Raw genomic sequence first — 25,121 nt, forward strand, 5'->3', positions numbered from 1 at the left:
TTAAGCATCTTTGATCGGGGGAGGAGGAGAAGTTGCAGCTGCAGCTCGGCTGCCCGAGTCTTACCCCCATGGGGGAAGCTGGGGAGACAGAAGGACACAGGTTGGGGGAGACGGTGAGTGGGGAGAGCAGAGTGACTGATGCTCCTCCCCCACCCAACACCCACAAAAGCCAGGGCACTGGGTTCCTCTCCCTGCCCGGCAAAGGGCAAGCGCTTCTTGTGGCCTTTCAGGACAGCAAAAGGGGTGGGTGGGCCGCTGTGTGCGTTTTGAGAGTGAGACCACCGTAGGGTTCATCTCATACCTGTGTGTGTTGGGGGGGCTGGATGGGGCAGGTGGAGGCGGCTCCCTCACTCCAGGTGCCTGGGGTGGGGGGACATTGCTGTACAAGGTCATTTCTTTTGTTGGGGGGAGAGGTCTCCTCTGGCTTCCAGAGGGAGATGGGGTAGAGGTGTCAGCCGGGTACCCGGGCAGGGCAACCGAGAAGCTGAGTTCTGGGTCTGGGGCGGCTGCCACTGGGGAAGTCCTGGGCTGAGCGAGGGCTAGGCAAGGACCCAGGCAAGGGACCCCTGGATTTTGTGCCCCAACGGACCATTCCCAGAAGCCCAGCTCACACCGGGCTGGGGCTGGGGAGGAGGCCCAGCCACCGGGTGGGTGCGGGTAGCAAGGGAGTCAGTCTGTGATTGTCCAGTGGCCCCTGCCTGCTCCGGCTGCCCTGTCCTGCCCCCACCGGGCATGAGTCAGACTGAAAGCAGAAGCTGGCAGACATTGCGCAGGGTGAAGTGAGGCAGAACCAGCAGTGCTATTTTGGAACCTGGTTAATTCCCCCTTCTGTCCCCCAGCGCTCATCACTCAGGGCTCCCCCCACCTCCTTGTCACCAGCTCTTTGCCTTCCTCGAGGGGACTGTTGGGGCGAGACTTGATGTCCCCTGGCACATATGTCGGGGGGTGGGTGTGTTGCTTAAAGCTCCTCTGCTTGCTGGACCCCTCCTGCCTGGCCAAGATTTGCTGGCTTCTCTGGAACCGGCCTTCTGGGGTGTTGGGAGGGCAGGGTGCCCCCTCCTGGTGGGAGCTAGCAGACCGGGTGAAGGATGGTCGGTGGCTGCCCCTCCTCCGCTGCTCTCAGGCCAGCTGTCAGCTGCCTCTCCCAGGGCTGTGAGCTGACAAGGGCTTCAGGTGGGAGCCTCTCCCGGCAGTGACTCTTACAGGTTTGGGAGGGATTTCCAGACCCGGAGGGGAGGTATTTTGGGGCCAAGGGCCTTTCCAGAACCCGTGACATCACGCACCCTGCAGCAGCCCCCACTGACCCCCTAGTCAATGGTTCTTTCTTGGGCATCTAGGCCTGCTTGAGGCCCCACATTTTAGGATTTCTTTGGAGCCCGTGTGAGCCTGGGGGCCCCTGGCCGTCCAGCCCGCGGAGGTGACAGAGGTCAGTGGGTGTGTGTTTCTGAGCTGAAGATGAGGGTGTATAGGTGAGAGTGTTACCCACCCGTGGGCCGGGGGGATGGGGGTCCCTGCCACTCCTGAAGCTGTGTGGTCAGGGAGAGGGTGGGCTTTGCTATGCTCGCGTGATTGTGTGCGTGGGAGATGGGTGCGGCCTCTATCCGCAGTGTGTTGCCGCCTCTCGGGGGGGCCCTGAGGTCAGCGCTCCACCCGGCTATTTACCCCCCAGCAACCTGGGGTGGTGGGTTTCATGCACTGGGGCGGGGGACTGTCAGCAGGCATGTTGCAGGTGACCAATTAGAATGTGGGTCCCTCTTAAGCTCAGGTGAGCAGGACTTGGGTTTCTTGTCACTCAGCTGGGTTTGGGGCTTAGGCGGGGTGGGGAGGGGCAGAGCAGTGTTGGGGGAAGAGTGGTCTCCCAGGCCCGCTGCGGGGCCCCAGAGTCTCCCACGCCTCACGCACAGCGTGCAGACCCAGCCTGTCCTCGAGGTTGTCTGCTCTCTGCTGGAGCTGTTCTCCGGGCTGAGTCCTAGGGTGGTGTGTGTGTGTTTAGGAGATGCTTGAGCGTGTGTGAGTAGGTGTGTCTCACACGGCCTGTCTGGGTTGCTTTCCCACTGGGAACCATATCAGCTTCCAGTCAGTTCCTGCAGACTGTTGCCCCTCCTGCCCGAGCCAGAGCCCCAGCACCGAGTAAGCCCGAGTCCAGAGATGGCCTGGGGCCCTGCATTCCCGCCTCCACCTTGGCTCCTAGGCCTGCCTGAGAGTTTGGGTTGTCTGCTCAGGTTCACTGTGCTGCTCAGAAGGCCTGTGCCTGTCCCTTAAAGGATCTCTCTCCACCTCCCAGCTCTCCCCTCCCACCTGTCACACCTGGAGGCAGCCGGTGATCGAGCCCCCAGGAGGCAGCAAGTCAAGTGACTTTAACGTGCCCACAGATGTCCTAGGAGCCCATGTTAAAGTGCAGATTCGGACTCAGTAGGTCTCGGCTGGGGCCTGAGCGTCTGCATTTCTAACCAGCTCTCGGGGATGTGATGCCTGTGGCTCTTGCTTTGAGTGGTGAAGCCTTAAATGGCCCTCTTCCATCCAAACGCCATCCGGATGGACTCTGCTCATCCGGCCGGGGAACCAACCCTCAGGGGCCACCCCCTAGGTGCACTTCAGCTCCTTTGATCCCCTCACCTATTCTGAAGGAGGTGGCATTACTGCCATCCTGTTTCACAGATGGGGAAACTGAGGCTCTGAGAGGTTGAGTACCTGTCCCAGGTCACACAGCTGGAAAGTGGCAAAACCAGACTTGAACTCTGGTCTGTCAGGTCCAGAGCATATGAGCATTCCACTAAACCCAGCCATCTTCCGGGGAGCGGACTCAGAAGGCTGAGATGCAGCCGGGGGGGTGGGGGGGGGGTGGGGGGGGTGAGGGGTGGGACCGCAGCTGCAGGGAACATCCAGCCCCACCTGCCTAGCCCCGGGCCCCTCCGCTGATGGGCTTACGACTCCCTACCTGCCTCCTCAGGCCCTTTCTGGACTGACTCCCCGCCTGGGCACCCAGCCTGCTGCCGTGCCCCTGTGCACTCACCTGTGTCTGCGGAGGTTGTGTACGCAGACCAGGCTCCCCAGCTCCACTGCCTACCAACGTGCAACCTTGGGCAAGTTGTCAGCCTCTCTGCCCCAGTTGTCCCCTTGTGAAGTGGGGGATGTACTACTACTTCCCCAGTAGTATGTGCTCGGAGGATTACGTCAGTAACATGGATCAACTCAGAACCGCGCCTGGTGCATAGGAATCGCTCAGTGCCAGTAGTAACAAACGCCTGCTGGTTTGTTCCCGGAGACCATAGGCCACCTTCTGCGAATGTGACGCAGTTGTCAGGGCTCCTAGGTGTTTTTCTTCCTTCTTTCTCCCCTGCAGTCTTCCAAAACCTTCTTTTATTAGGCAAAGCCTGGATACTTCAGTTTTAAAGAGGTTGTTTTTGAAGTCCTCAGAGGCAGATTAAATTCTTAAAAAGGAAGCCAAGCAGTAGGAGTTCATTGCAGTGGACAAGCAGAGATTGGAGAGGCCTTCGCAGCAGGGAGGAAGCAGAGGAAGCCCCCAAGGGCGGGGGTTAGGAGCCAGGCGCCCGGCCTGGGGCAGCTCAGGTTTGGGAGTCAGAAGCCTCTCCGTGTGCCGGCTGCCCGCTCCTCGCTGCCCCTGGGCTGCATCCTCCTCTTCTGAGGAGATGGACGATCGAAGACTGGGTCTCCAATGCTGCCACAGCTCTGGAGAGGGAGCTCCTGAGTGTTGGAAAGCAGCGCCCGGCTCTCCCTGTCACGGGCCTGTAGGCTGGCTCCCCGGCCACCCGGCCCCAGACCCATCCATGCTGCCCGAACCCTGCACCTTCCTGGACAGAGCAGGAAGGGGGCCACCACGGCCCTTCCAGCCTCCTCACGTGATCAACCAGGGGTCCAACTGGGAGAGGGGGCAGGACGTGTCTGAGGTCACACAGCTGGGTCGTGATATAGCCAGACGCGGTTTTTCGATCCCACTCTGCCCTTTCGGAACAGACTCATTCCAGAGGGTCCGAACTCCCGGGCCCCAGATCCATGATGGTACACGGTGACCAATCAGGCGGAGCCTTGGGACTCATCTTCCCTGGTGGGGGTATCGGTGACCTTATGGGTGGACCTAGCATCCACCGAAACTTAGCTGAGCTTCCCTCAGCAGGGGGATGGGATCAGGTGGGCTGGGGTGGGCGGGGGAGGTCACATGGGGCCTGAAGCCCTCGGAGACCCGTCTGGAAATCCTCCCCTTGCTCTCCAGGCCCCTTTCCTGTCTGGGGTGCCATCTGTGGCTGTACTCCCCACCCTGCCCCTCCCTCTGCACGTCCAGCTCTGCTGCCGTCCAGTGCCAGATCTCTGGTCCATGTAATCGCATTTCTGTCCAGCCAGTTTGATATAATTTCCCCCTGAGGCCCTCGTGTGGCCACGTTACCGCCTCAGTGAGGTCCAGATATGTGGGCTCCTGAGCCCTGGGCCTGGATTGTCTTGGCTGTTCGGCAAGAGGAGAGCCTGCAGGTGGGCGGGGCCTGGCCTGTGTTCTGGGCATCCAGGAGGGCCGAGGGGTGTGCAGGCCTCTCTGGGACCCTCTGGAGGGTTCACTGAGGGCAACGCGGGGTGAGGGGGTGAGGCAGGGCTGGGAGTTTACGGGAACAATAATCCATCTATCTACGGGGATCTTCCCTGTGGACCCCTGGTTACCTCATGGGACTGGAGCTGGTGGTGGTCGCACACCTGAGGGAGACCTGGGCTGGCCAGGAACACTTCACTATGCTCTTGCAGTGTGGCCTTGCACAGGGCCCTTAACCTTTCTGAGTCTTGGTTTTCTCATCTGCAGAGGTTCTGTTTGTCCCGTGAAGTGTCTGTGGGGGACTGGTGAGATCTGATAGAGGTCATGTGCTGAGTGCAGTGCCTGGTCCATCGTGGGGCCTTGGAGTGTCTGCTGAATGCGTGAACAGGTGGTAATTGAGCACGTGACGGGGGTTGGATGAGCAGCCTCCCAGGGCCCTGAGCCTTGTTCTGGGAAGTCTGCCGGCTAGGATCGGGTGGAGGTTCTAAAGAAGAAAGCTGATTTCTCTGGAGCTTCCTTGTAGCTGGGGAGACTGGAGGTGATTAGGAAACAACTGGAGAACAAAGCAGTGTGGCCACAGGCAGGCTGTTCAAGGGGATGGGGTGTCCAGGACTGGGGGTGCAGGGGAGAAGGGGAAGAAGGGGGTTTCAGCCCCCTTGCCCTACTCTAACCCAGGAGACAGGTGGCTGCCCACTGAGCGGCAGGGCGAGGGATTCTGCAACGTGTGTATCTGTGTGTGAGAGACAGAAACAGACAGACAGCAGAGGGTCTGCATGTGTGGCTGGGCTGAGTCTCTGCGTATCCCAGGGTGGACATCTCCCAGGACCTTTCTGGTTTCTCCCTCCGTGCTTCCCTCAGCCACATGTCCCCCTGGCCCCCGATCCTTCAAAGCCCAGTGGCAGCCCTCCGGGGATAGGCCTCATGCCAGGGTCCAGCTGATCCCTATGGGACAAGACAGGCACCTCTCTGATCTGGGATTGCCTTTGAAGCTACCCGCCTTGCCGCACAATCGCCTTGCCTCGCCCCAGGCCAGCCAGGAGGTGCCGGCTCCCACCCTTTCCTGTGGGATGTGAGCTGGGTCCTCAGGCTGATGGGCCTGAGCTCTGGGCCCTGGAGGCCACTCAGCAGGCCGGGAGCTCCTGTGGCTGCCCTTCGTCTCCCCTCTCCTTCCTCTCCCTCCTCCCCACCTCCTGCCTGTGTTCAGGCTTGTCTGAAACAAGCCCCTGCCTGTACTCCCCCCACCCCCGGGCCTTCTGCAGCGTCCTGTGGTGCACACTTACCCGGGGCAAGTGTGAATTCCAGTTGCTTTTTTTCAATGTTGGAAGCATCCGGAGAGCCCACTGTTGCCTTTCATGACCCCTAAGGAACCACGGATCAGCTAAGATAATAAGGACCCACATGACTAAGTGTCTGCAGCGCTGAGCCCTGTGCTAAGCGTTCTCTTTAGAACTTAGAGAGGTGGGTCTCACTGTTCCCCACCTGCCTCTCCCATAGCACCGCAGTGAATTATGTATAATATACAAGCTTTAGAAAAGAAAATCTTTTAAAACCCAAGGCTTTTCGAGAGGAAACAAAGAGGGTGCCTGGTATTGGGAAAAGCTGGCCAAGGCCTTTCTGCTTCTGGCCAGTCTGTAAGGAGAGACAGAAGCTGGTGATCACTAGGCAGTGCTGTCCCCCCACCTGGGGCCTTGTTATGGGGTGTGTGTGCGTGTGTGTGTGTGTGTGTCAATGGATGGGGGAATGGATGGGACCCTTTTCTCAAAAGAAATTTAAGAATAGAAAGAGGAGACTCACCCAGGGATGCCCCCGGTGGGCATGGATGAAACGAGAGTAACCAGTGACCGAATGGTATCACCCTTCTGCCCGTGATTTCACCCTTGCAGAGGTGAAATCACCCAGCATCCCAACTTAGATCACAGCAGCTCTCTGGGAGAGGTTCCCCTACTGGTAAGCCCCACTTGAGTGTTGGAAAGGCTGAGGCTAGGCTCAGACACTGAGTCAGGCCCAAGTCTGGGATTCATCCCCAAGCCTTCTGATGCCAAGTTCCCATAGCGTCTTGTGGGAAGGCATGCTGGCTCCTGGGGATCTCATGAAACCTCCCTACCCTTAGCTCTCTTTGGGTTTGGCCCGACTGATGCCCGCCAGGCCCTGCAGGGACCCGTGACTGCCTTGGTAATTTGGAACGGCCCTGTCCTAAGGCGAGGGGGTTGCGTGGACATTCTCGTTCCGTTTCCTAGTTCATCAGGCCTTCCTTTGCCACATCCTCGGCCAGAGGGGGCTCAGAGCAGATAAAACAAACCCCAGACCTGGAATCTTCCCCTCTCTTCCCTTCCCAAGGCTGGAAGGTCACCCAGGAGGTCTCGGGGTCCTTCGCCCTGCTTCCGGGGGCCTCGGCACCTGTTCAGGAGGCCTTCCTTTAGTGGTTGGTTTGATTTCCCCTCGGCCGCGACTGGGCAGCTCCCACACAACTGGTAGTTTGTAACAGACTGGGTCAGAAGGAAACTTCTTCCTACCACAGAGGTGCAGAATGTGATAAATGGCTTAACCAAGCATCCCGGCCTCTGAGCTTCCACACTTTGTTGTTTCAGCCGCCAGACACATGTTTTTTTCTGGGAATACAGGAAATTATCTCTGCCCTTTGAGGGAGGGCAGAATTTTTTCTGCTTGTGTTTGGGGATTCCAGACCATTCCCTCATCCTGGGCACCCTCTGGCCCCCTGAGCTGGAATGAAAGAGATCGGCTGCTGAAACACTTTGATTGGTGGGGGGCGGGGGGAGAGGCGCATCTTCAGTGGAAATCCCTGAAATAAAATGTGGCTACCTTGTCCCAAGTGCAGGACCAAGGCCAAACTCTTAAGTCCCAGGACTAGGGTGGTGGAGCCAGACTGCCAGCATCCAGCCTCGCCACTTATTAGCTCTGTGACCTTTGGCAAGTGACCACCTCTTTGTGCCTGTTTCCTCATCTGTGTGTGTGAGGGGGACAGTACTGGTACTCATGTCATGAAGTGATTGTGATAATTAAATAAGGTGCTTTGAACTATACCTGGCGCATAGTAAGTACTCCATAAGCATTAGTATAAAATATTTTTCCTCATTAGAAAGATATACAGGGACTTCCCTGGTGGTCCAGTGGTCAAGAATCTGCCTTCCAATGCAGGGGACGTGGGTTTGATCCCTGGTCGGGGAACTAAGATCCCACATGCCTCGGGGAAACTAAGCCTGCGTGCTCTACAGCCCGCACGCCACAGCTGGAGAGAAGCCCACACGCCGCAACTAAGACCCGACACAGCCAAACAAATAAATTAATTAATTAAAAAAAGAAAGATATACATTTTCATTATAGAAAGAGAAGAATATTCCACAGGTAAAAAGAAAAAAAATCGGGCTTCCCTGGTGGCTCAGTGGTTGAGAGTCCGCCTGCCGATGCAGGGGACACGGATTCGTGCCCCAGTCCGGGAAGATCCCACATGCCGCGGAGCGGCTGGGCCCGTGAGCCATGGCCGCTGAGCCTGCGCGTCCGGAGCCTGTGCTCCGCAACGGGAGAGGCCACAACAGTGAGAGGCCCGCATACTGCAAAAACAAAAAAAAAAACAAAAAAGAAAAAAAATCACTCATGATTACATCATCCAAAGAAGTCAGCAATATTTTAGTATATTTCCTCCCAAGAGGTTTTTCTACACATATTTGTACATGATGATCAGATTTTATATACACTTTTGCATCCTACTTTTTGTCACTTGCCATATCCCTGTGTTACTGATTGTAAATACAACATTTGATGAGGAGGAGCACAACATAATGTTTTTTGTTTTTTGACTGCGTGGCTTGCAGGATCTTAGTTCCCCAACCAGGAATTGAACCTGGGCCCTCAGCAGTGGGAGCGCAGAGTCCTAACCACCGGATGGTCAGGGAATTCCTGAACACAACATAATTTAACCGTCCTATTGCTGGACATTGAGATTATTTTTTATTTTTCGCTATATAGTGTGATGGGCATCTTTACGCGTAAAAGCCTTTTCTGCATTTGAGATTTCTTCCTCAGGCTAGTGGATATTTTTTCAGGATTTGATACATATTGCCAAACTGCTCTTCCAAAGAGGATGTCCCAAGCTACATTCCGGCAGTTGCATTGAAGCTGCCTGGTACCAAAGGCATTTTAAAGTCGTAGCCACACTTGGGTGGGGGAGGGGAGAGGGTAATTCATTCAACTTTTACATTCTTTAAGGTCTGCCCTCATTCTTACGTAAAATTTTAGTGAAAGTAGGACACACCTACAGGAAAGTGTACAAACTATTGAGTGAGCATCTGGATGTATTTTCATAAACTGGACACTCCCGTGTCACCAACCCCGGCATCATATTACAGAACATTCCTAGTCCCCACACCCACCCCAGGCTGTCCTATGCCACCTCCCTGTCACTCCCCCTGCAAGAGTAACCAGGATCCTAACTTCTAACACGCAAGATTCGTTTCCCCCGTTTTTGAACCGTCTGTACATCGATCGTGCTGTGTGCGTGTTTGCCTTCTTTTGTTTGCTGTTATGTCTGCAGGAGTCATCTGAGTTGTGTGTAGCAGTAGTTGGTTCACTTCCATCACTGAGCAGCGTTCCAGGGCATGGAGGTACCACAACTTCTTTATCCATCTTCCTGCTGATGGACGTTTGGGTGGTGTCCAGTTTTGGCCACTATGTATAGCGCTGCTGTGAACTTTCCGGTCTGTGTCCTCTGGTGCCCACACGGATGCTTTTCTGATGGGCAGATACTTAGGAAGGGAGTTGCTGGCTCATGGCGGCGACTATGTATTTTCTGCTTCCTGCTCGTATTTTTTTTTTTTTTGCGGTACGCGGGCCTCTCACTGTTGTGGCCTCTCCCGTTGCGGAGCACAGGCTCCGGACGCGCAGGCTCAGCGGCCATGGCTGACGGGCCCAGCCGCTCCGCGGCATGTGGGATCTTCCCGGACCGGGGCACGAACCCGTGTCCCCTGCATCGGCAGGCGGACTCAACCACTGCGCCACCAGGGAAGCCCTCTGCTCGTATTTTTAAAGAATCATCTGGAAGGCAGAAAAATCCCCAGGGCAGTTCAAGCCCCACAATTAATTGAAGGGAGGTGCCTCGGCTCAGGGCTTTTTGGGGGGCCCTCCATGAAAATCATGTCCCCTCCGAAGGCTTGTGTCAGGGCTGTAGTGGAAACTGAGTTAGGCCCTGGGTCCTGGCCCTCCAGCTCCAGCTGGCATGTGGCTTCTGACCCTGGCCTGTGCCTCCAGAGGCCACTCGGTATCCTCACCGGGGGTCCTCAGCTGGCCTCACAACCATCGCGCTGAGCAGGGCAGGGCTCGGGCCAGACTCCAGGTGGAGCTGGGGGGACCCAACTTCGGACATGACTGGAAGCAGGTTGGGCCCCTCACAAACCCCTAGAAGCTGCCCTACTTCCTTTTCCCTTGTTTTAAAAGAATCGCACAAGTAACGCATCTTCACAGCCTAGGAGCTAAGTCTTCGAAAGTGGAATGAGAAACTATAAAAACCCCTGTTTCCCCCTCCCCACTCTACTGCCTCTCCCCAGAGGTAGCACAGTGAACAGTTTGGGGGTTGGGGGTGCCCGGATGAGTGGATAAAACGTGGGGGCTGTGAACCAGGCTGCCTGGTTCCAATTGCCCTCCTGCCACTTATCAGCTGTGTAACTTAGGGCCAGTGACTTCACCTCTCTGTGCCTCAGTTTCTCCCTGAAAATTGAAGGCAATAATAGTAGTCACTGCCTGGGGTAGTTGTGAGGAACAGATGAGTTAATAGTGGAAAAGCACCTAGCCCAGCCCTGACCCATGGCACGGATTCAGAGCATCTTGATTCTTCTAGTCTTTTCTACACTTTTACTCATTTCCTGCCTAAGTGGGCTCCGGCTGTACATTTTATTCTGCAGTTTGGTTTGTCCACTCAGTGCTGTATCTCTGAGATCTTCTTTCCTATATCTGAGACCTTTCTGTTCTGGGACCCTCTTTCTCCTTGCGTCTCCTCATGGAGTCCACTGATTTCTCCCCATCTTTCCCCTCCCTCTGTCCACATCTTCCCTTGGAAAAGGTTCTGACCAGCCTGTTCACACTAAGGCGTAAATGACTGACGAGGGAGGCTGGTGTGAAACCACCTCAGGCCCCTGACCAGAGGAGGGCACAGCTTCGGAGGGGAGCCGGGAGCCGCCCGTTATCAACGCCTAAGGGCTGTTCTGTTAGGTGCGTTCTGCACACTCACTGTGTCTCCTTGAATCCTCACAACGACCCCAAGAGGCAGGTGCCATTACTGGCTCCATTTTACTGGGGAGGAAACCAAGGCACAGAGAGGTTAAGCGGCTTTCCCAGAGTCACCCAGCCAGTACGGGCAGAGCAGGCACTTCGGCCACCTCTGTCGACTGTGAAGTCCATTTTGGTCACAACTAAACTAGAACCCCGACGCAGCTTAGGGAAGGTAGAGGCAGGTGGGAGGTTCTGGGGGAGCCTCAGCAGAGGCGACCTGTGGACTCTGAGGGTGCAGATGGGGGCAGCTCTCATGGCCTCAGCTGCAACTTAAGCCCCTGCTATGTTTTCCATGCTACTGGGCAGGGGCAGGAATTCTCTGGAGCATCAGACCCCCTGGTCCCCTCAGGAGGAGGGGACAGGGGCGAAGGTTCTTCAGGGAAACACCCTAGCCCTAGGGTCTGCATCGTAGTGGGCACTCGAGTTCCCGGTGTTACCGAGTACATGCACGGTGGACCCTTTCCAGGCCTGGTGGGTCTGACGTCAGACAGTGGGGAGGGTCTGGGGCATTTTAGATCTCCCGTGTTCCTCCTCTCAGCCCTTCCTGACCAGACTGGGCACCGGGGGAGGCTGCGAGTGGCCCTTAGGCTTTGAGTGAGCAGGTGTGCTTGGGGGTTGGGGGGGTGTTAGCACCCCCAGGGTCTCTCTTGGACCACCCCATCGCCCTTGGATCCCCTCACCCCTCAACTCCCGCCCTTAACCCCACACCCATCCCACCTGGCCAGGCTGGGAGCCAGGGCAGGGGGCTGGGACTCTGCGGGTAGCAGCAGCTCTGCGAGGGGGGTGAAAACTTCGACAACAGGATTGGGGGTGGGAGAGTCCCCTTCTGTCAGAGGACCGGGGACAGGCTAAGGCTTCTGACACTCTTTGATACACAGACAGCTGAGGTTCATAATTCAATATCCTCCCCCAGGAGGCTCTCACAGACCCCGGCTGGGTGGTGGGGCAGGGATTCCTGCGTCCATTTTACAAGTGAGCAAACTGAGGCTGGCGCAGGCAGTGAGAGGCTGAGCAGGCTGAGCCCATGTTCTCACCCAGCACAGGATGGGCGCCCAGCCCTTTGTGAGAGAAACAAGGGGCTCGTTCTCCCTCAGTCCTCCCCGTGCCGGCTGGCACTGCCAGGCTCGGTGTCTGCACCCTCACCCCACCCCTGCCCCCATGGGCCAACTGAAGTTAGATTGTTCCTGAGGGGGAGGGGCTCGCTGCATTTGTGAGCGGGCAGGGGGTGCAGCTGCGAGGGGAGTGAGCTGGGCTGGGGTCAGAGCCTGTGAGGTCTGCAGGGCTGCAGTGCAGGCAAAGACAGGCTACCCCTCTGTAGGAGCACAGGACAGAGATGGAGACTGCAGATGTGTCCCTGCTACAGGACAGAGGAGGGGGGGAAAGGGTGTGTCTGCTCCTTTCTCCTTGGGAACTGTCCACAGGGAACTGGGCGGAGAGACCCCTGGGGCTGAGGCAGCCTCGTCACAAATTCGTGGCCTACAGGGACAGAGAAGGGAGGAAGGGAGGTAAGGTTAGGGCCGCTGAGTACTCAGCCCTCCAGCTGGGTAGCGCTGCTCCACTTTGCAGGGTGACTAGGAGCAGCCCTGGCTCGAGGGTCAGGTGGCTTGGGCGGCCCTGGGTCAACCAGATGTGCAACCTGGGACAAACGCCTTCCCAGCTCTAAATGGAGACATGATGGTCTGAAGACCCTTCACCCTCACCCACCATGAGCCGGGGAGCCAGAATGTGGGATTGGGTCCCAGCACTGTCCCCGCTGCCCGAGACCTAACCTCCCTGTGCTTCTGTTTCTCCTTATCTGTAGAAGGAGAATAATAACCAAAGCTACCAGATGGGGCTGTTTGAGGTTAAAGTGCTTGGAACAGTGCCCAGCACACAGTAAATACTCAGATAGATGCAAATTACTATTATTTCCATGATCCGGTGATTTTCACTGAATATATGCCAGTACCTTCCGCTAATGCTGACTTAGTCTGATGTCTGGCATTAGACAGAACATGTCAGCCTGTGCTGCTTTCCTTTGCCACCCCCAGAGGTCTGGTCTCATCCTTAGGACCTTGGGCACAGCTCTGGCGTCTGGTCTACGCTGTGGCTGACCCTCCAATCTTGTGCTGATCCATCGCTCACCCGCTTAGCCTGCCAAGTGCTGCACACTGTTGAAGACACATTATTTTCATTTAACGCTCTCACCAATCTTCTGAAACTCTTTACAGGTCAGGTAACTGAGGCTCAGAGAAGTTAAGTGACTTGCCCAAGGTCACACAGCAAAGAAGTGGCAGAACTGAGACTCAAGCCCTGTTTGTAGCACTTGCTCAACTACAAAGTTGTACTGCCTCTTGCAATATCGCTGAGAGGGGACCCTGCAGCCCCTGTCAGGACCTTATGGCATCTGGGCACCCCCAGGGCCCCTGCACCTCTCAGAGAGCCTCAGCCCATCCCAGCTGGGAAGGACCTTAGAAATCACCCAGTCCAACGTTTTCATCTTGTGGATGGGGAGATGGAGGCTCAGAGAGGGGGAGGGATGTGCCCAGGGTCACTCAGTGAGCTAGGGACAGAGTGCGACCAGCTGCAACACTCATTCTGTCCTGTCCTGCCCCCTTCCCAAACAGGCCTTAGTCCCCTGTCCTCCTGAGACCCTTCAAAGATCAGGGCTGATGTGCTGGGTGGTGGAAAGCTCTCCCTGGGCCCTGGGAGGACCAGGTGCCCTGCAGTGGCCCTCCCTGCGCAGGGTTACAGTGGCCTGAGGACTTGCCTTTCTCATTTACTGGCCTGTAGATGCCAGGAGCTCAGGGACTGCAGCTGGCTCGCTGCTGTATGGCCAATGCTGCTTCATAAATAGTAACCATTCCCTGCACACGTTCATAGAAGCCTGAGGCGCAGCAGTGAGCAAGACAGACAAAATGCCTGCCCTCAGGGGAGTTTGCATTCCTATTGACAAAGAGATAGAGAATGAATTGAAATAACTAAGCAAAAATGTGTAATATTTAAGATGGTGGTAAGTGACGTGGAGAAACAAAACAGGGAAGGAGCATAAAGTGGGGGGCGGGCTGGTGGGGGGTTTGCAGTTTTAAATAGGGTAGTCATGGAAGGTCTCTGTAAGGAGGTGACCCACTTGAGTGGTGGAGGTGAAGGAATGAGCCATGGTGGTGTCTGGGGGATGGGCACCTCAGGCGGAGGGAAGCGCAGGTGCAAAGGCCCTGAGGTAGGAAACATGCCTGGTATGTCTGAGGGATTGGGTGTGGCTGGAGCAGATGGAACACGGAGGAGAGTAAGAGATAATGGGGTCACAGGGATCATGAGGTGGGGACAGATCATAGAGGGCTTTTTATGGTGAGGACTTTGGTTTTTACACTGAGTGAAGCAGGAGCCATGGAGAGTTCTGAGCCGAAGGAGGGAGAGGATCTAACTTGGGTTTTAACAGCACCCCTCTGATTACTGAGTTGCAAGTAGAATGTCATGGGGCAGGAGGGAGCAGGAGGGAGTGTGACGTTAGGCGGCGCCTTCAGGAAGCCAGGTAAGGCAGAGCAGAGGCTGGGCTCACGCTGGTGGCAGCGAGGCAGTGGCAGAGGAGGATGTATCTGAGGTCAGCTCTGGAGGCTCACCAGGTGGCGTGAGAGAGAGAAAGGAGTCAAGGTTGACTTCAAGTCTGGGAGGCTGACCTGGAGGGAGTCTCCTCTGGCCCAAGAACCAGCAGACTTGGGTTTAAGTCTCTGTCACCCACTTGCTTGGTGACCTTGGGCACATCCCTCCCCCTCTCCTGTAAAATGTGGTTGCCCTTGTCCTGGCCCCTTCCCCGAGACCCCGTGCACTTGGTTATGTTTTTTGTTTGTTTGTTTTGGGCTGCACGGCGTGGCTTGGGGGATCTTAATTCCCTGACCAGGGATGGAACCCGGGCCCCCTGCAGTGGAAGCACAGAATCCTAGCCACCGGACCACCAGGGAAGTCCCAAGACCCCATGCGCGTTGAAGGGGACCGTGCCTCACAGCACTGCCCCCTCCCGTCCGCAGGGAGCCAGCGGCCACCATGGCGTCACGCATCGGCCTCCGCATGCAGCTCATGCGGGAGCAGGCGCAGCAGGAGGAGCAGCGGGAGCGCATGCAGCAGCAGGCCGTCGTGCATTACATGCAGCAGCAGCAGCAGCAGCAGCTGGGGGCGCCGCCCACCCCCGCCATCAACACCCCCGTCCACTTCCAGTCTCCGCCACCCGTGCCCGGGGAGGTGCTGAAGGTAAGGCCTGCTCCACCCTGTCCCTTCGCCCCGGTCCTTGGAGCCCCCGCCCTGAGCCCTTTACCTCCTCCCCGCTCCAGGTGCAGTCCTACCTGGAGAACCCCACCTCCTACCACCTGCAGCAGTCCCGGGACCAGAAGGTGCGGGAGTACCTGTCTGAGACCTACGGGAACAAGTTTGCTGCCCACATCAGCCCTGCTCAGGGCTCCCCAAAGCCCCTGCCAGCCGCCTCCCCGGGCGTGCGGGCCGGACACGTGCTGTCGTCCTCAGCCGGCAACAGTGCTCCCAACAGCCCCATGGCCATGCTGCACATCGGCTCCAACCCTGAGCGGGAGGTGAGTGAGGAGCTGGCCGGTGCCTGCCACCAGCAGAGCTGGGGCCACGTGCTGTGCTCCTGGGACTCCTAGTCTAATGGCAGAGGCAAGATACTGCCCTCGGGGAGCCCCCGTCTGAGGGGAGACACGGCCCCGCCCTCAGGGAGCCCCCGTCTGAGGGGAGACACGGCCCCGCCCTCGGGGAGCCCCCGTCTGAGGGGAGACACGGCCCCGCCCTCGGGGAGCCCCCGTCTCCCAGGAGAAACACCCCTACTTTGGAAACCTCTGCTGGGGAGAAACAGGAGACTCATGCAGGAATGCCCAGCACACTTGCAAAGCCATGTCCTGACAGCAGGTACATAAAGCCGTCTGCCTGGCCAGCTTGGCTCCTTGGGAAGAGCCCTGGCCTAGGCCTTGGGGCCTGGGGGACCTGGATAGCTCATCCTCTCTCTGGGTCTGTTTCCTTCCCCCCAGGTGAGCAGATGGGGTGAGGTGGGCACCAAGGTCCCTTCAGGTCAGTGGCTGTCCCAGTGCCCCCTTTCCCCTGCCTTTCTCCGAGTAGGCACCCCACAATATGGACTATTTTTTCCCTTTCAGTTTGATGTCATCGACAACATTATGTGTCTGGACGATGTCCTGGGCTTCATCAATCCCGAAACTCAGATTCCCAATACGGTATTGCTGGCCAGGGCGGGGTGGGTGTGTCAGAGGGAGGGGCAGTGGCCCTGCAGCGGCTGTGAGCCTGGAGAGAACTAGAATATCTCCTACAGAGATGAGAGTCACCTCCATCAAATCATGTGACGAGGGCCCAGGGTCCCGCAGAGCTGTGAATCCAGAGAGTGCACCGTAGCCTGCGTGCGTGGTGGGGCTTGGGGGGAGAGGTGGCTGGGGAGGGCTTCCTGGGTCGGAGGTGGGGCAGGAGGCACTGGTACTGAGGGGAGCAGTGTGGCCCCAGGAAGGCCTGGAGCTGATGAGTTTCTCTGAGATATGGGGCACCCTCTTCTACCAAGCCCAGGACCCAGAAAGCACAGGCCTGTGTCCCTCACTCCGAGGGGCAAGTGGTTTCAGGCTGGTTCGGTTCCCTCCCTCTGGCAGCCTCCTGGCAGCGTTGATGCTCTCTGGGCTTCCTGGGCAGAGGTGACAGGGCAGGTGGGAAGGGGTCAGGCTTGGAATCAAGAGGCCTCGATTCTGGCTTTGGCTGTGACTCTGGGAAGTCCCTGAAGTGTTCTGAGCCCCTGGGGATGATGCCTTCTACCCACGGGCTGGTGGGAAAATTAGATAAGGCAAGAAATTGGGGGCTAGCTCTGCACAAGGGGGACAGGTACTTACACTGAGCAGGTGGAATTGCAGGCGTCCCCTTCCCTTTTTTTTGGAGATCCCTGAACCTTAGCTGCTCACTCCTGCCCCTTGGGCCCCAGCTCATGCTGCTGAGGGAAGTCAAGGAGTCAGTCCTCAATCCCCGCTGCCTGGTGACAGTGCCCAGGGGCTCATCAGGAGTTGGCAGGGGCCAGTGGGTCGGAAGCCTGCTGCCAGCAGGGGCATCGGGGGCTGGGAGGCCAGGGAGGAGGGCACAGCGTCTGGCCCCTTTAGTGGGGGCCAGGGTACCCTGCAGGGTTCTGGGCCTGTGATTTGCTCTGCGTGAATGTGTGGCAGGAACTGGGAAGATCTTTCCAGAGCTCAAACCTGTCCCTGTGGGGCCCGTTTAAACCCCCCAATGGCTGCTCATCACCAAGTCCCAGGGTCTCTGCAGGTGGAACCTGCCCTCCGGAGTCCGGCAGGATCTCCCCCCACTCCCCCACCACCACTGCGCTCCTTTGGCTTGAGGTGCTTGTGACCTCATGCTGTGTCCAGGCTGCTTCCCTGCTCAGCCATCCCCCAGCCCATAGTGCCCTTCCTCACCACGCCCTCTGGAAACCTTCCAGATACTCCAGAATAGATTAGGTGCCCCTCCCCTTGACTTCCAAAGGCCCTGGGGGAAATCCTCTCACCCACTATCTCCTCTCTCTCCAGCTGCTTCCCAGCGCTGGCTGGTTGCTCCTTGAGGGCAGGGGCTGCCTCTTATTCAGCTCTGGACTCTGCCCTGGGTGACCCCAGCACAGCCTCCCCCAGTGTCCCAGGGAATCCTGGGACGATGGGCCCTGGGGAGAGCCCCCCGAAGACAGGGGGCTGCTCATCGGGTACCCTTCCCCACCTCACCCTGCAGCTGCCCCTGTCCAGCAGTCACCTAAATGTGTACAGTGGAGACCCCCAGGTCACCACCTCCCTGGTGGGCGTCACCAGCAGCTCCTGCCCAGCCGACCTGACCCAGAAGCGAGAGCTTACAGGTACCAGCCCGCTGCTTCCCTGCGCCCCAGCTCCCGAGTCCTGCCGCTGCCCTTCCCCTCCCAGCTCCTCTCTCCTCTCCTGTTCTCCAGATGCTGAGAGCCGGGCCCTGGCCAAGGAGCGACAGAAGAAAGACAATCACAACCTCAGTGAGTTTCCCCAGCCCCTCTCCCTCCCCTCACCTGGGCTGGCTCAAAAGCCACTCTCTGACCTGCACAGCTTCTAGGAAGGGTTCCCTACCCAAGGCTTTAAAATCCTGGCTTTGGTGTGACTGGGTTCAGCACAGCCCTCTTCCCGTTAGCCCTTTCTAGGAAGGGGTGGGAGAGGCGCTCCAGGGAGGGGATATTCATGAAATTCCCAGCACTTCAGAGGGAATGAGTTTATCAGATTGTTTTCTTTAGGACGTGGAGTCTGGGAAGGAGTTCTGGGCAGTGGAGAGAGAGAGAGTCTTCCCCAGGCAGCTTCGCCCGCTACAGCCTGACCCCCTTAGCTGTGTCCGACCTGCCCCCGACCCCCTCACCCCCGTAGAAATCCCATTTGGTTGGTCACCCATTCCTTCCCAGAAGGACTAAGGCATCCCTGCTTGGGCTGGACCCTTCGTCCCAGGTGGGGTCCTCATCCCCCTAATGGCCCCTCCTGGAATTTGTTACTTTTAGTTGAAAGGAGACGGAGGTTCAACATCAACGACCGCATCAAGGAGCTGGGAATGCTGATCCCCAAGGCCAACGACTTGTGAGTGGCTTTCCTGGAGGAAGGGAAGGGAGGGCAGCAGCTCACAGGTATTACCTGCTGGTCGCCAGGGGGAAGGGATGGGAAGAGAATCCCTTGGTTGCTGTCTCAAAGAGCTTATCATCTATTTGGGAAAGAAGATTCCTCCCTCCCCCAAATAAGGAAGGCTCAAGACTAGAGGAGCAGATGTCCCAGAAGTGAGGGTGGGGTCAGGGGTACTTCCTGAAGGAGGAGTCATGCTGGGAAAGTTTGGCAAGGCCACAGGACTGGTGCAGAGGTGGTCCAGGGACAGGAGTAGTGAGAGTCAAGGGTGACTGTGGGTGTGGGTTTTGGTGGCAGGAATGGGAGGCCTGGGGAAGGAGGCTGCTCCAAATTGCTTGGTTCCTGGGATTAGTGACGTGGGTGGTAGCACCACAGTTACCTGGGAAGGCCGTTCTGTGCAGATGGAGATCAGCCTCCTTCATAAGTAGGGGTTGGCTGCATCTGGGATTTGGGGCAAAGTTGGGAGAGGCGACATGAGCTCCGAACAGGGTTTTACTTCCACCCACTAAACTCCTGGCAAATACTTGCCCCCTCCCCTGAGCATGCACCTCTGATTCTACCTGGCCTACAGGGATGTGCGCTGGAACAAGGGCACCATCCTCAAGGCCTCTGTTGATTACATCCGGAGGATGCAGAAGGACCTGCAGAAGTCCCGGGAGCTGGAGAACCACTCTCGGCGCCTGGAGATGACCAACAAGCAGCTCTGGCTCCGCATCCAGGTCTGGCCCCTGAACTTGGACTTCTTGGGTAGCTCTGACTCCTGACCCCTGGCCTGAGTCCTGACCCCAGGGGCAGTGCTTATACTTCTGAAGTTGGAGACATGGGGATGATGCCCATGAGGAGGGAGGACGTATCAGTCAGGATGTTATAGCTTGGTAACAAACAATCCCCAGCAGCTTTAAGCAACAGATGTCAGTTGGAGGGCCTGTTCCGTGAGACCCTCATTCTGGGACCCAAGCTGACGGACAGGCACATCTAGAGCTGGCTCTTAAAAGCCATGTGTCGCCCTTAGGGTGACACTTGTCCCTTCTGCTCACATTTCCTCCATCAGTGCAAGCACATGCCTATACCTAACGTCAAGGGGGCAGGAAAGGGCAAACCTACCCCTGTGGGAGGCAGAGAGCTGGGACTTTATGGTGGGTAATGCTAAGAATCACCACAGGGGACAAGAGAAAGAACAAAGGCTTGGGAGAGTCCATCCTACCACCTAGAGCTGCCAATCCTGGCTCTGTGTTGAAGGCCTCTGTTCTCTTTGGACCTGAGGCTGGTCACCTATACAAAGGGCAGCTGGACTACAGCTTAAAATTCTTCTATTTCTTATGGTAGATAATACAATTCACATTACAGTCCAGCACACATGGCCATACTCAAAGTGAAAAACCAAAGTTTCATGAAAGAACCCTCATCCTTAATAGATGAAGTGCATTCTGATAGTTTCTCGTCTAGTCTAATCTAGGCAAGTCTGTTTCAATTAAAAAAATAGAAAGCTGGTCTAAGGCTCACTGTAGTGGTTTCCCAACCCACTCATGAGTTGCGACTTGTAGTTTGAAAAAACGCTGGTCTAGACTCTAGAGCTACCCTGTGCTTCCTCCCAGCTGAGACATTTTGTGGTCTTGGGTGCCACAAAGGGAGGGGCAAGGGCTGCAGTGGAGGTGGGGGGCGGGCAACGGGTGCCCACGGGTGTGCGCCTCCAGCCTCTGTCTGCCGCACCTGCAGGAGCTGGAGATGCAGGCTCGAGTGCACGGCCTCCCCACCACCTCACCCTCGGGCATGAACATGGCTGAGCTGGCCCAGCAGGTGGTGAAGCAGGAGCTACCCAGCGAGGAGGGTCCGGGGGAGGCCCTGCTGCTGGGGGCCGAGGTCCCCGACCCTGAGCCACTGCCGGCTCTGCCCCCCCAGGCCCAGCTGCCCCCGCCAGCCCAGCCAGCCCAGCCACCGTCCCCATTCCACCACCTGGACTTCAGCCACAGCCTGAGCTTTGGGGGCGGGGGCAACGAAGGGCCCCCGGGCTACCCCGAACCTCTGGGGCCAGAGCATGGCTCCCCGTTCCCCAACCTGTCCAAGAAGGATCTGGACCTCATGCTCCTGGACGACTCACTGCTGCCGCTGGCCTCCGACCCCCTCTTCTCCACCATGTCCCCCGCGGCCTCCAAAGCCAGCAGCCGCAGGAGCAGCTTCAGCATGGAGGAGGGCGACGTGCTGTGACCGGGGCCACGGGGGTGGGCCTGGGGGGGGGAGAGCCAGGGCCACCTCCCTCCCACCCTCCAGCCTGTACTTGTGTGTGAAGTAGCCCCTGCCCTGCCTCACTCCGCCCTGTCGGCCCCCTGTTTGGGCTTAGTGCCCTTGGCAGTCCGTGGGGTCGGAAGCCCCCCACCCAGGGGCAGCCCTCTTGATGGGGCTGGGCAGAGATAGGCCTTCAGCCCGGCTCCCGGAGGTGAAATCATGAGGGTGAGGGAGGATACAGGGTGTGCTGGAGGTAAGACGAGCTCTTACCTTCTGAGCCTGGTCCCCCCACCGATGAAGGAGGACTCGTTGGAACCAGGGGTCCAGACGTTCCTTCTTGGAGGCAGTGACTGGTCCAGGGGGTGCCCAGGCCTGCCTTTCTGGACTCTGATGGCAACAAGCCCGTCCTCCAGCCTGGCACTCCCCGCACCCCCCTTTGGTGCTAACAGCTCTCCACCAAGTGGTGTGAGGGCGGGGGTGGCCAGAAGAGGAGGCGCTGGGTTCAAGTTAGAGTGGGGTCACTGCTGGAAGAGCAGCTCCCCTCCAGTCTCCCCACTTTGCGCCTTTAGTAAACACTGTGCTTTGTACCTGTTTGTCCTGTCTCTTTGGAGGGGGGTCTGGGGACAACAGAGATGGGAGGATTCAACCCAGTGGGCTCCTTTCTGGATTCAGAGTTCAGACGCCCCCATGGGGATCAGGGAAGGGGGATACAGGCAGGAGGGACTGAGTCCATCACCTAGTTTCCCCCAACTCCCCAGCCCTGCCCCATGGGAAGCTGGAGATCTAGCCTTACTTAGGTGGCTCGGGAGCTGCCGGGGGGCCTTGTCCCTCCTCGCGGCCACAAGGTGGCGCCACAGCCCTGCTGGTCTCACACCTCCAGCTGTGGCCTGAGACCGCTGACCCGGGTGATGTGGGAGACCCCGTTGCTTGTAAACCAAGTCTGCTGCTCCTCACTGCTGCTCTTGGGCGCTGTGGGTCCAGGCTACTCCTGGCCGGGGACGGGGGGCATGTTTCTCCTGTTTCTCCTGTTCCCACCCCCAGTTCCTTCCCCTCCATAGGTGGGCTGCCTGATCTGTGCGGACAAGGCCCTCTGCCCTCTGCCTTAGTGTCTCTAGCAGGACAGGCTCCCTAGGAAGTGAGGGGCTACATCCTTCTATGGGTTTGAGGAAAGAGGGACCATGTAAACCAGTTTGGGAGGAGGTGGGAGCCCAGGACGCTGGGTGGTGCCCAGGGCGTGGGTTCTGCTCTGGAACCATCAGGCAGCCAGGCCCCCACTAACCCTTTTCTCTCTCTGGGCTAACGCTCCCTCACTGCTCAATAGTTCCTTGGGGCCTCTGCGCCAAGGTCCTGGGACTTCATGACCTCACCCAGGAAGGGGATCCTGGGACTTCATGACCTCACCCAGGAAGCGGAAACGGGCTTGGGGCAGAGAGGGGTGAAGGGGGAGCTTTTTGAGCCCTGGGTTCCTGGGAGGGAGGGAGGACAGGGTCTCTGGGGGCTTTCCCTGGTTCTCCCTCGACTTCCCACAGTCTCTTCAGGCAAAGGCCAAAGTGGCTTCCCCCTCATGGGGCCCTATGAGGCCAAAGGGGCCTAATTTAAAAAAAAGAAAAAGAAAAATCCCAGGATGAAAATGGCTAAGTGGGCAATTTCCTCCTTGCAGAATGGGAGATTGAATCAACGATGGAACAATTAATGTGTGCGGGAGAGAAGGAAAGGGGGCCGGGTGTGTGGGTGCTGATGGCGGCTGGGCTGGGGATTAATCTCAAGGTCAGATGGAGCCGTGGATGACCTTGTGAGTTGGAGCCAGCCCAGGTGCTGGTACCTCCTTCCAGTTCCAGGCGCCACCCTACTGCCCGGACCTGCCCACAGCCTGGGAACCTCCCTTTCAGCCCCTCCTGGGGCAGGTCCTGGACTCTGGCTGGGAGATACCTGATGGGGGAGGCATGGGGGTGTGGAAATCTCAAGGCCATCCTTCAGGCCATTGAGGGCTCTCTCCTACCCCCATCTGTTCTCCCCCTTCACCCTGGGGACTGACTCAGTGGAGTGGAGAGAGCTGCCCTCCTGCTTCCTCAAGCAGCCCCTCAAGACCATGGTATCCCCCCTCCACCTGCCTGCAGGCTTGCTGCCCCGAGGTTCCTTCAGCCTGGCCACCACCTGCAACTTGGGAAGAAGGGTCTGGATAGCCAGCCCATGGGGCAGCACTGGGGAGTAAGTGGGGGGGGGGGCGGTTCTGCCCACAGGAGGGTGCCACAGAGCCAGGAGCGGGCAGCTGCCGTCTCCCCTGGCAGGGGTGGGTGGTGCCGATGTCTCAGCTTAATTGTGCTTTTCAAGCTGTGTGCCTGCGGGCCCTGCAGGTTTGGTTCAAGCAGGCCCAGAGGCTACCTCCAGAATTTCAGCCAGCCACCAGAAAGTGTTCGTGCATCTGAGACTGGTCTGCATGACCCTTAGCCTGTGGCTGGAATGGCGTCGGCCACCAGCTTCTAACCGGTGGTTATGAACATCTCTGATTAAGTAAGAAGAGGATGCAGTCTTCATCCACACCCTTTACTTGGTAGACAACACCTTTCCAGACGTCGGGTCCACGACGGGGAAACTGTTTGTAAAAAGGTGGAGTGGGTGAGGGATTGGTGTGAAGGCAGAGACGCACCTGTGAAACCCCCTCGTTTCACTGAGGAAAACCCCACGGCCTTGAGAACAAACCAAAGTGTGAAAAGGTCATGGGGTCTGGGAAGGGGTCCAAGCCAGGTTGGGGGGAGGACAAGCAGCTGCAGCTCCTTTGGGTCCCCTGTGGAGCCCCAAAGCCAAGCAGGTATACTGGGTGTGAGGGTCCTGCCATCCCCAGCTCCACCCCCTGTATCTGCCTGTCCTTCCCCCACCAGCTGCTGGCTTCTCACCTCTTGTACTGGGAGGAAGTCGGGATCCGAGGCCCATGAAGGAAAATAGACACACTCACCGGAGTGCACACACAGGAAGGTGGCTTTCTACCCCTGACGTCTGTGGAGCGTTTCCCTGCTTGTTCAGATAGAAGGCCAAGAGTGGACTCCGGGCCCTGCTGAGGACAGGCCGGGGGTGGCGCTGGCTCTCGGCTCCTTATACCCACCTCCTCAGCACGGGGAAGTCTTGGACGTCCAACAGCATCTCCTCCAAGGCCTGCTCCACCATCTGTAGAACAGGGCTGTCTGGGAAGCCAGAAGTGAAGTGAAGCCTGGGGTGGGGATGGAGCGGGGAGAAGCAGGACCTCAGTATGTCCTTCCTGGAATTTCTCAAGTTTCCATCACCTACCGTTCCTTTTTTTTTTTTCCCCCCAACATCTTTATTGGAGTATAATTGCCTTACAATGGTGTGTTAGTTTCTGCTGTATAACAAAGTGAATCAGCTATACATATACATATATCCCCATACCTCCTCCCTCTTGCATCTCCCTCCCACCCTCCCTATCCCACCCCTCTAGGTGGTCACAAAGCACCGAGCTGATCTCCCTGTGCTATGTGGCTGCTTCCCACTAGCTATCTAGTTTACATTTGGTAGTGTATATATGTCCATGCCACTCTCTCACTTCGTCCCAGCTTACCCTTCCCCTTCCCCGTGTCCTCAGGTCCATTCTCTGTATCTGCGTCTTTATTCCTGTCCTGCCCCTAGGTTCTTCATAACCTTTTTTTTTCTTTAGATTCCATATATATGTGTTAGCATATGGTATTTGTCTTTCTCTTTCTGACTTACTTCACTCTGTGTGACAGACTCTAGGTCCATCCACCTCACTACGAATAACTCAATTTCGTTTCCTTTTATGGCTGAGTAATATTCCATTGTACATATATGCCACATCTTCTTTATCCATTCATCTGTCGATGGACACTTGGGTTGCGTCCATGTCCTGGCTATTGTAAATAGAGCTGCAATGAACATTGTGGTACATGACTCTTTTTGAATTATGGTTTCTCAGGGTATATGCCCAGGAGTGGGATTGCTGGTTCGTATGGTAGTTTTATTTTTAGTTTTTTAAGGAAACTCCATACTATTCTTCAAGCGGCTGTATCAATTTACATTCCCACCAACAGTGCAAGAGGGTTCCCTTTTCTCCACACCCTCTCGAGCATTTATTGTTTGTAGGTGTTTCACCCATCGTTCCTTTAAATCGGAGATTCTTCACTGTTTGGAGATACTGGCTTGGATGAGCGTCTCATATACACTATGGATATCACCCCCCACATAGCCTCCTAACAACGAACCCTAAGTTTAACCCTCCTGCTCCCAACCCATGCCTCCCTCCCGCTCCCAACCCATGCCTCCCTCCCCATCTCAGAGCCCGGGCCCCTCCACGCCACCTGGCATGCCAGCTGGAGCAGCTAGAAAGAGCTCCTTCAATTCACCTCCTGTCCCTCACCTCCTGAGACCTTCACCTCCCAGGGTCCAGCCCCATCCCCCTCTTGGGCTCCTCCAGCCTCATCTTT

At 57.2% G+C, this 25,121-nt stretch overlaps 1 protein-coding gene across 1 annotated transcript in view; it reads left to right on the plus strand.

Moving 5' to 3' along the window:
- The window catches only part of TFEB (transcription factor EB), a 47,933-nt gene extending 26,676 nt beyond the window's left edge, over window positions 1–21,257 (plus strand). Inside the window, exons 2-9 of the mRNA XM_033864274.2 lie at window positions 14,821–15,040; window positions 15,121–15,375; window positions 15,952–16,029; window positions 17,558–17,678; window positions 17,769–17,825; window positions 18,333–18,408; window positions 19,019–19,166; window positions 20,164–21,257. Of these exons, the coding sequence (XP_033720165.1) occupies window positions 14,837–15,040; window positions 15,121–15,375; window positions 15,952–16,029; window positions 17,558–17,678; window positions 17,769–17,825; window positions 18,333–18,408; window positions 19,019–19,166; window positions 20,164–20,652 (1,428 nt within the window). The 5' untranslated portion in view covers window positions 14,821–14,836 and the 3' untranslated portion in view covers window positions 20,653–21,257. The remainder of the gene's footprint in view (window positions 1–14,820; window positions 15,041–15,120; window positions 15,376–15,951; window positions 16,030–17,557; window positions 17,679–17,768; window positions 17,826–18,332; window positions 18,409–19,018; window positions 19,167–20,163) is intronic.
- Window positions 21,258–25,121: the final 3,864 nt, after the last annotated feature.

Source organism: Tursiops truncatus, chromosome 10, assembly GCF_011762595.2.
Source record: "Tursiops truncatus isolate mTurTru1 chromosome 10, mTurTru1.mat.Y, whole genome shotgun sequence".
NCBI classification, from domain to species: Eukaryota; Metazoa; Chordata; class Mammalia; order Artiodactyla; family Delphinidae; genus Tursiops; species Tursiops truncatus.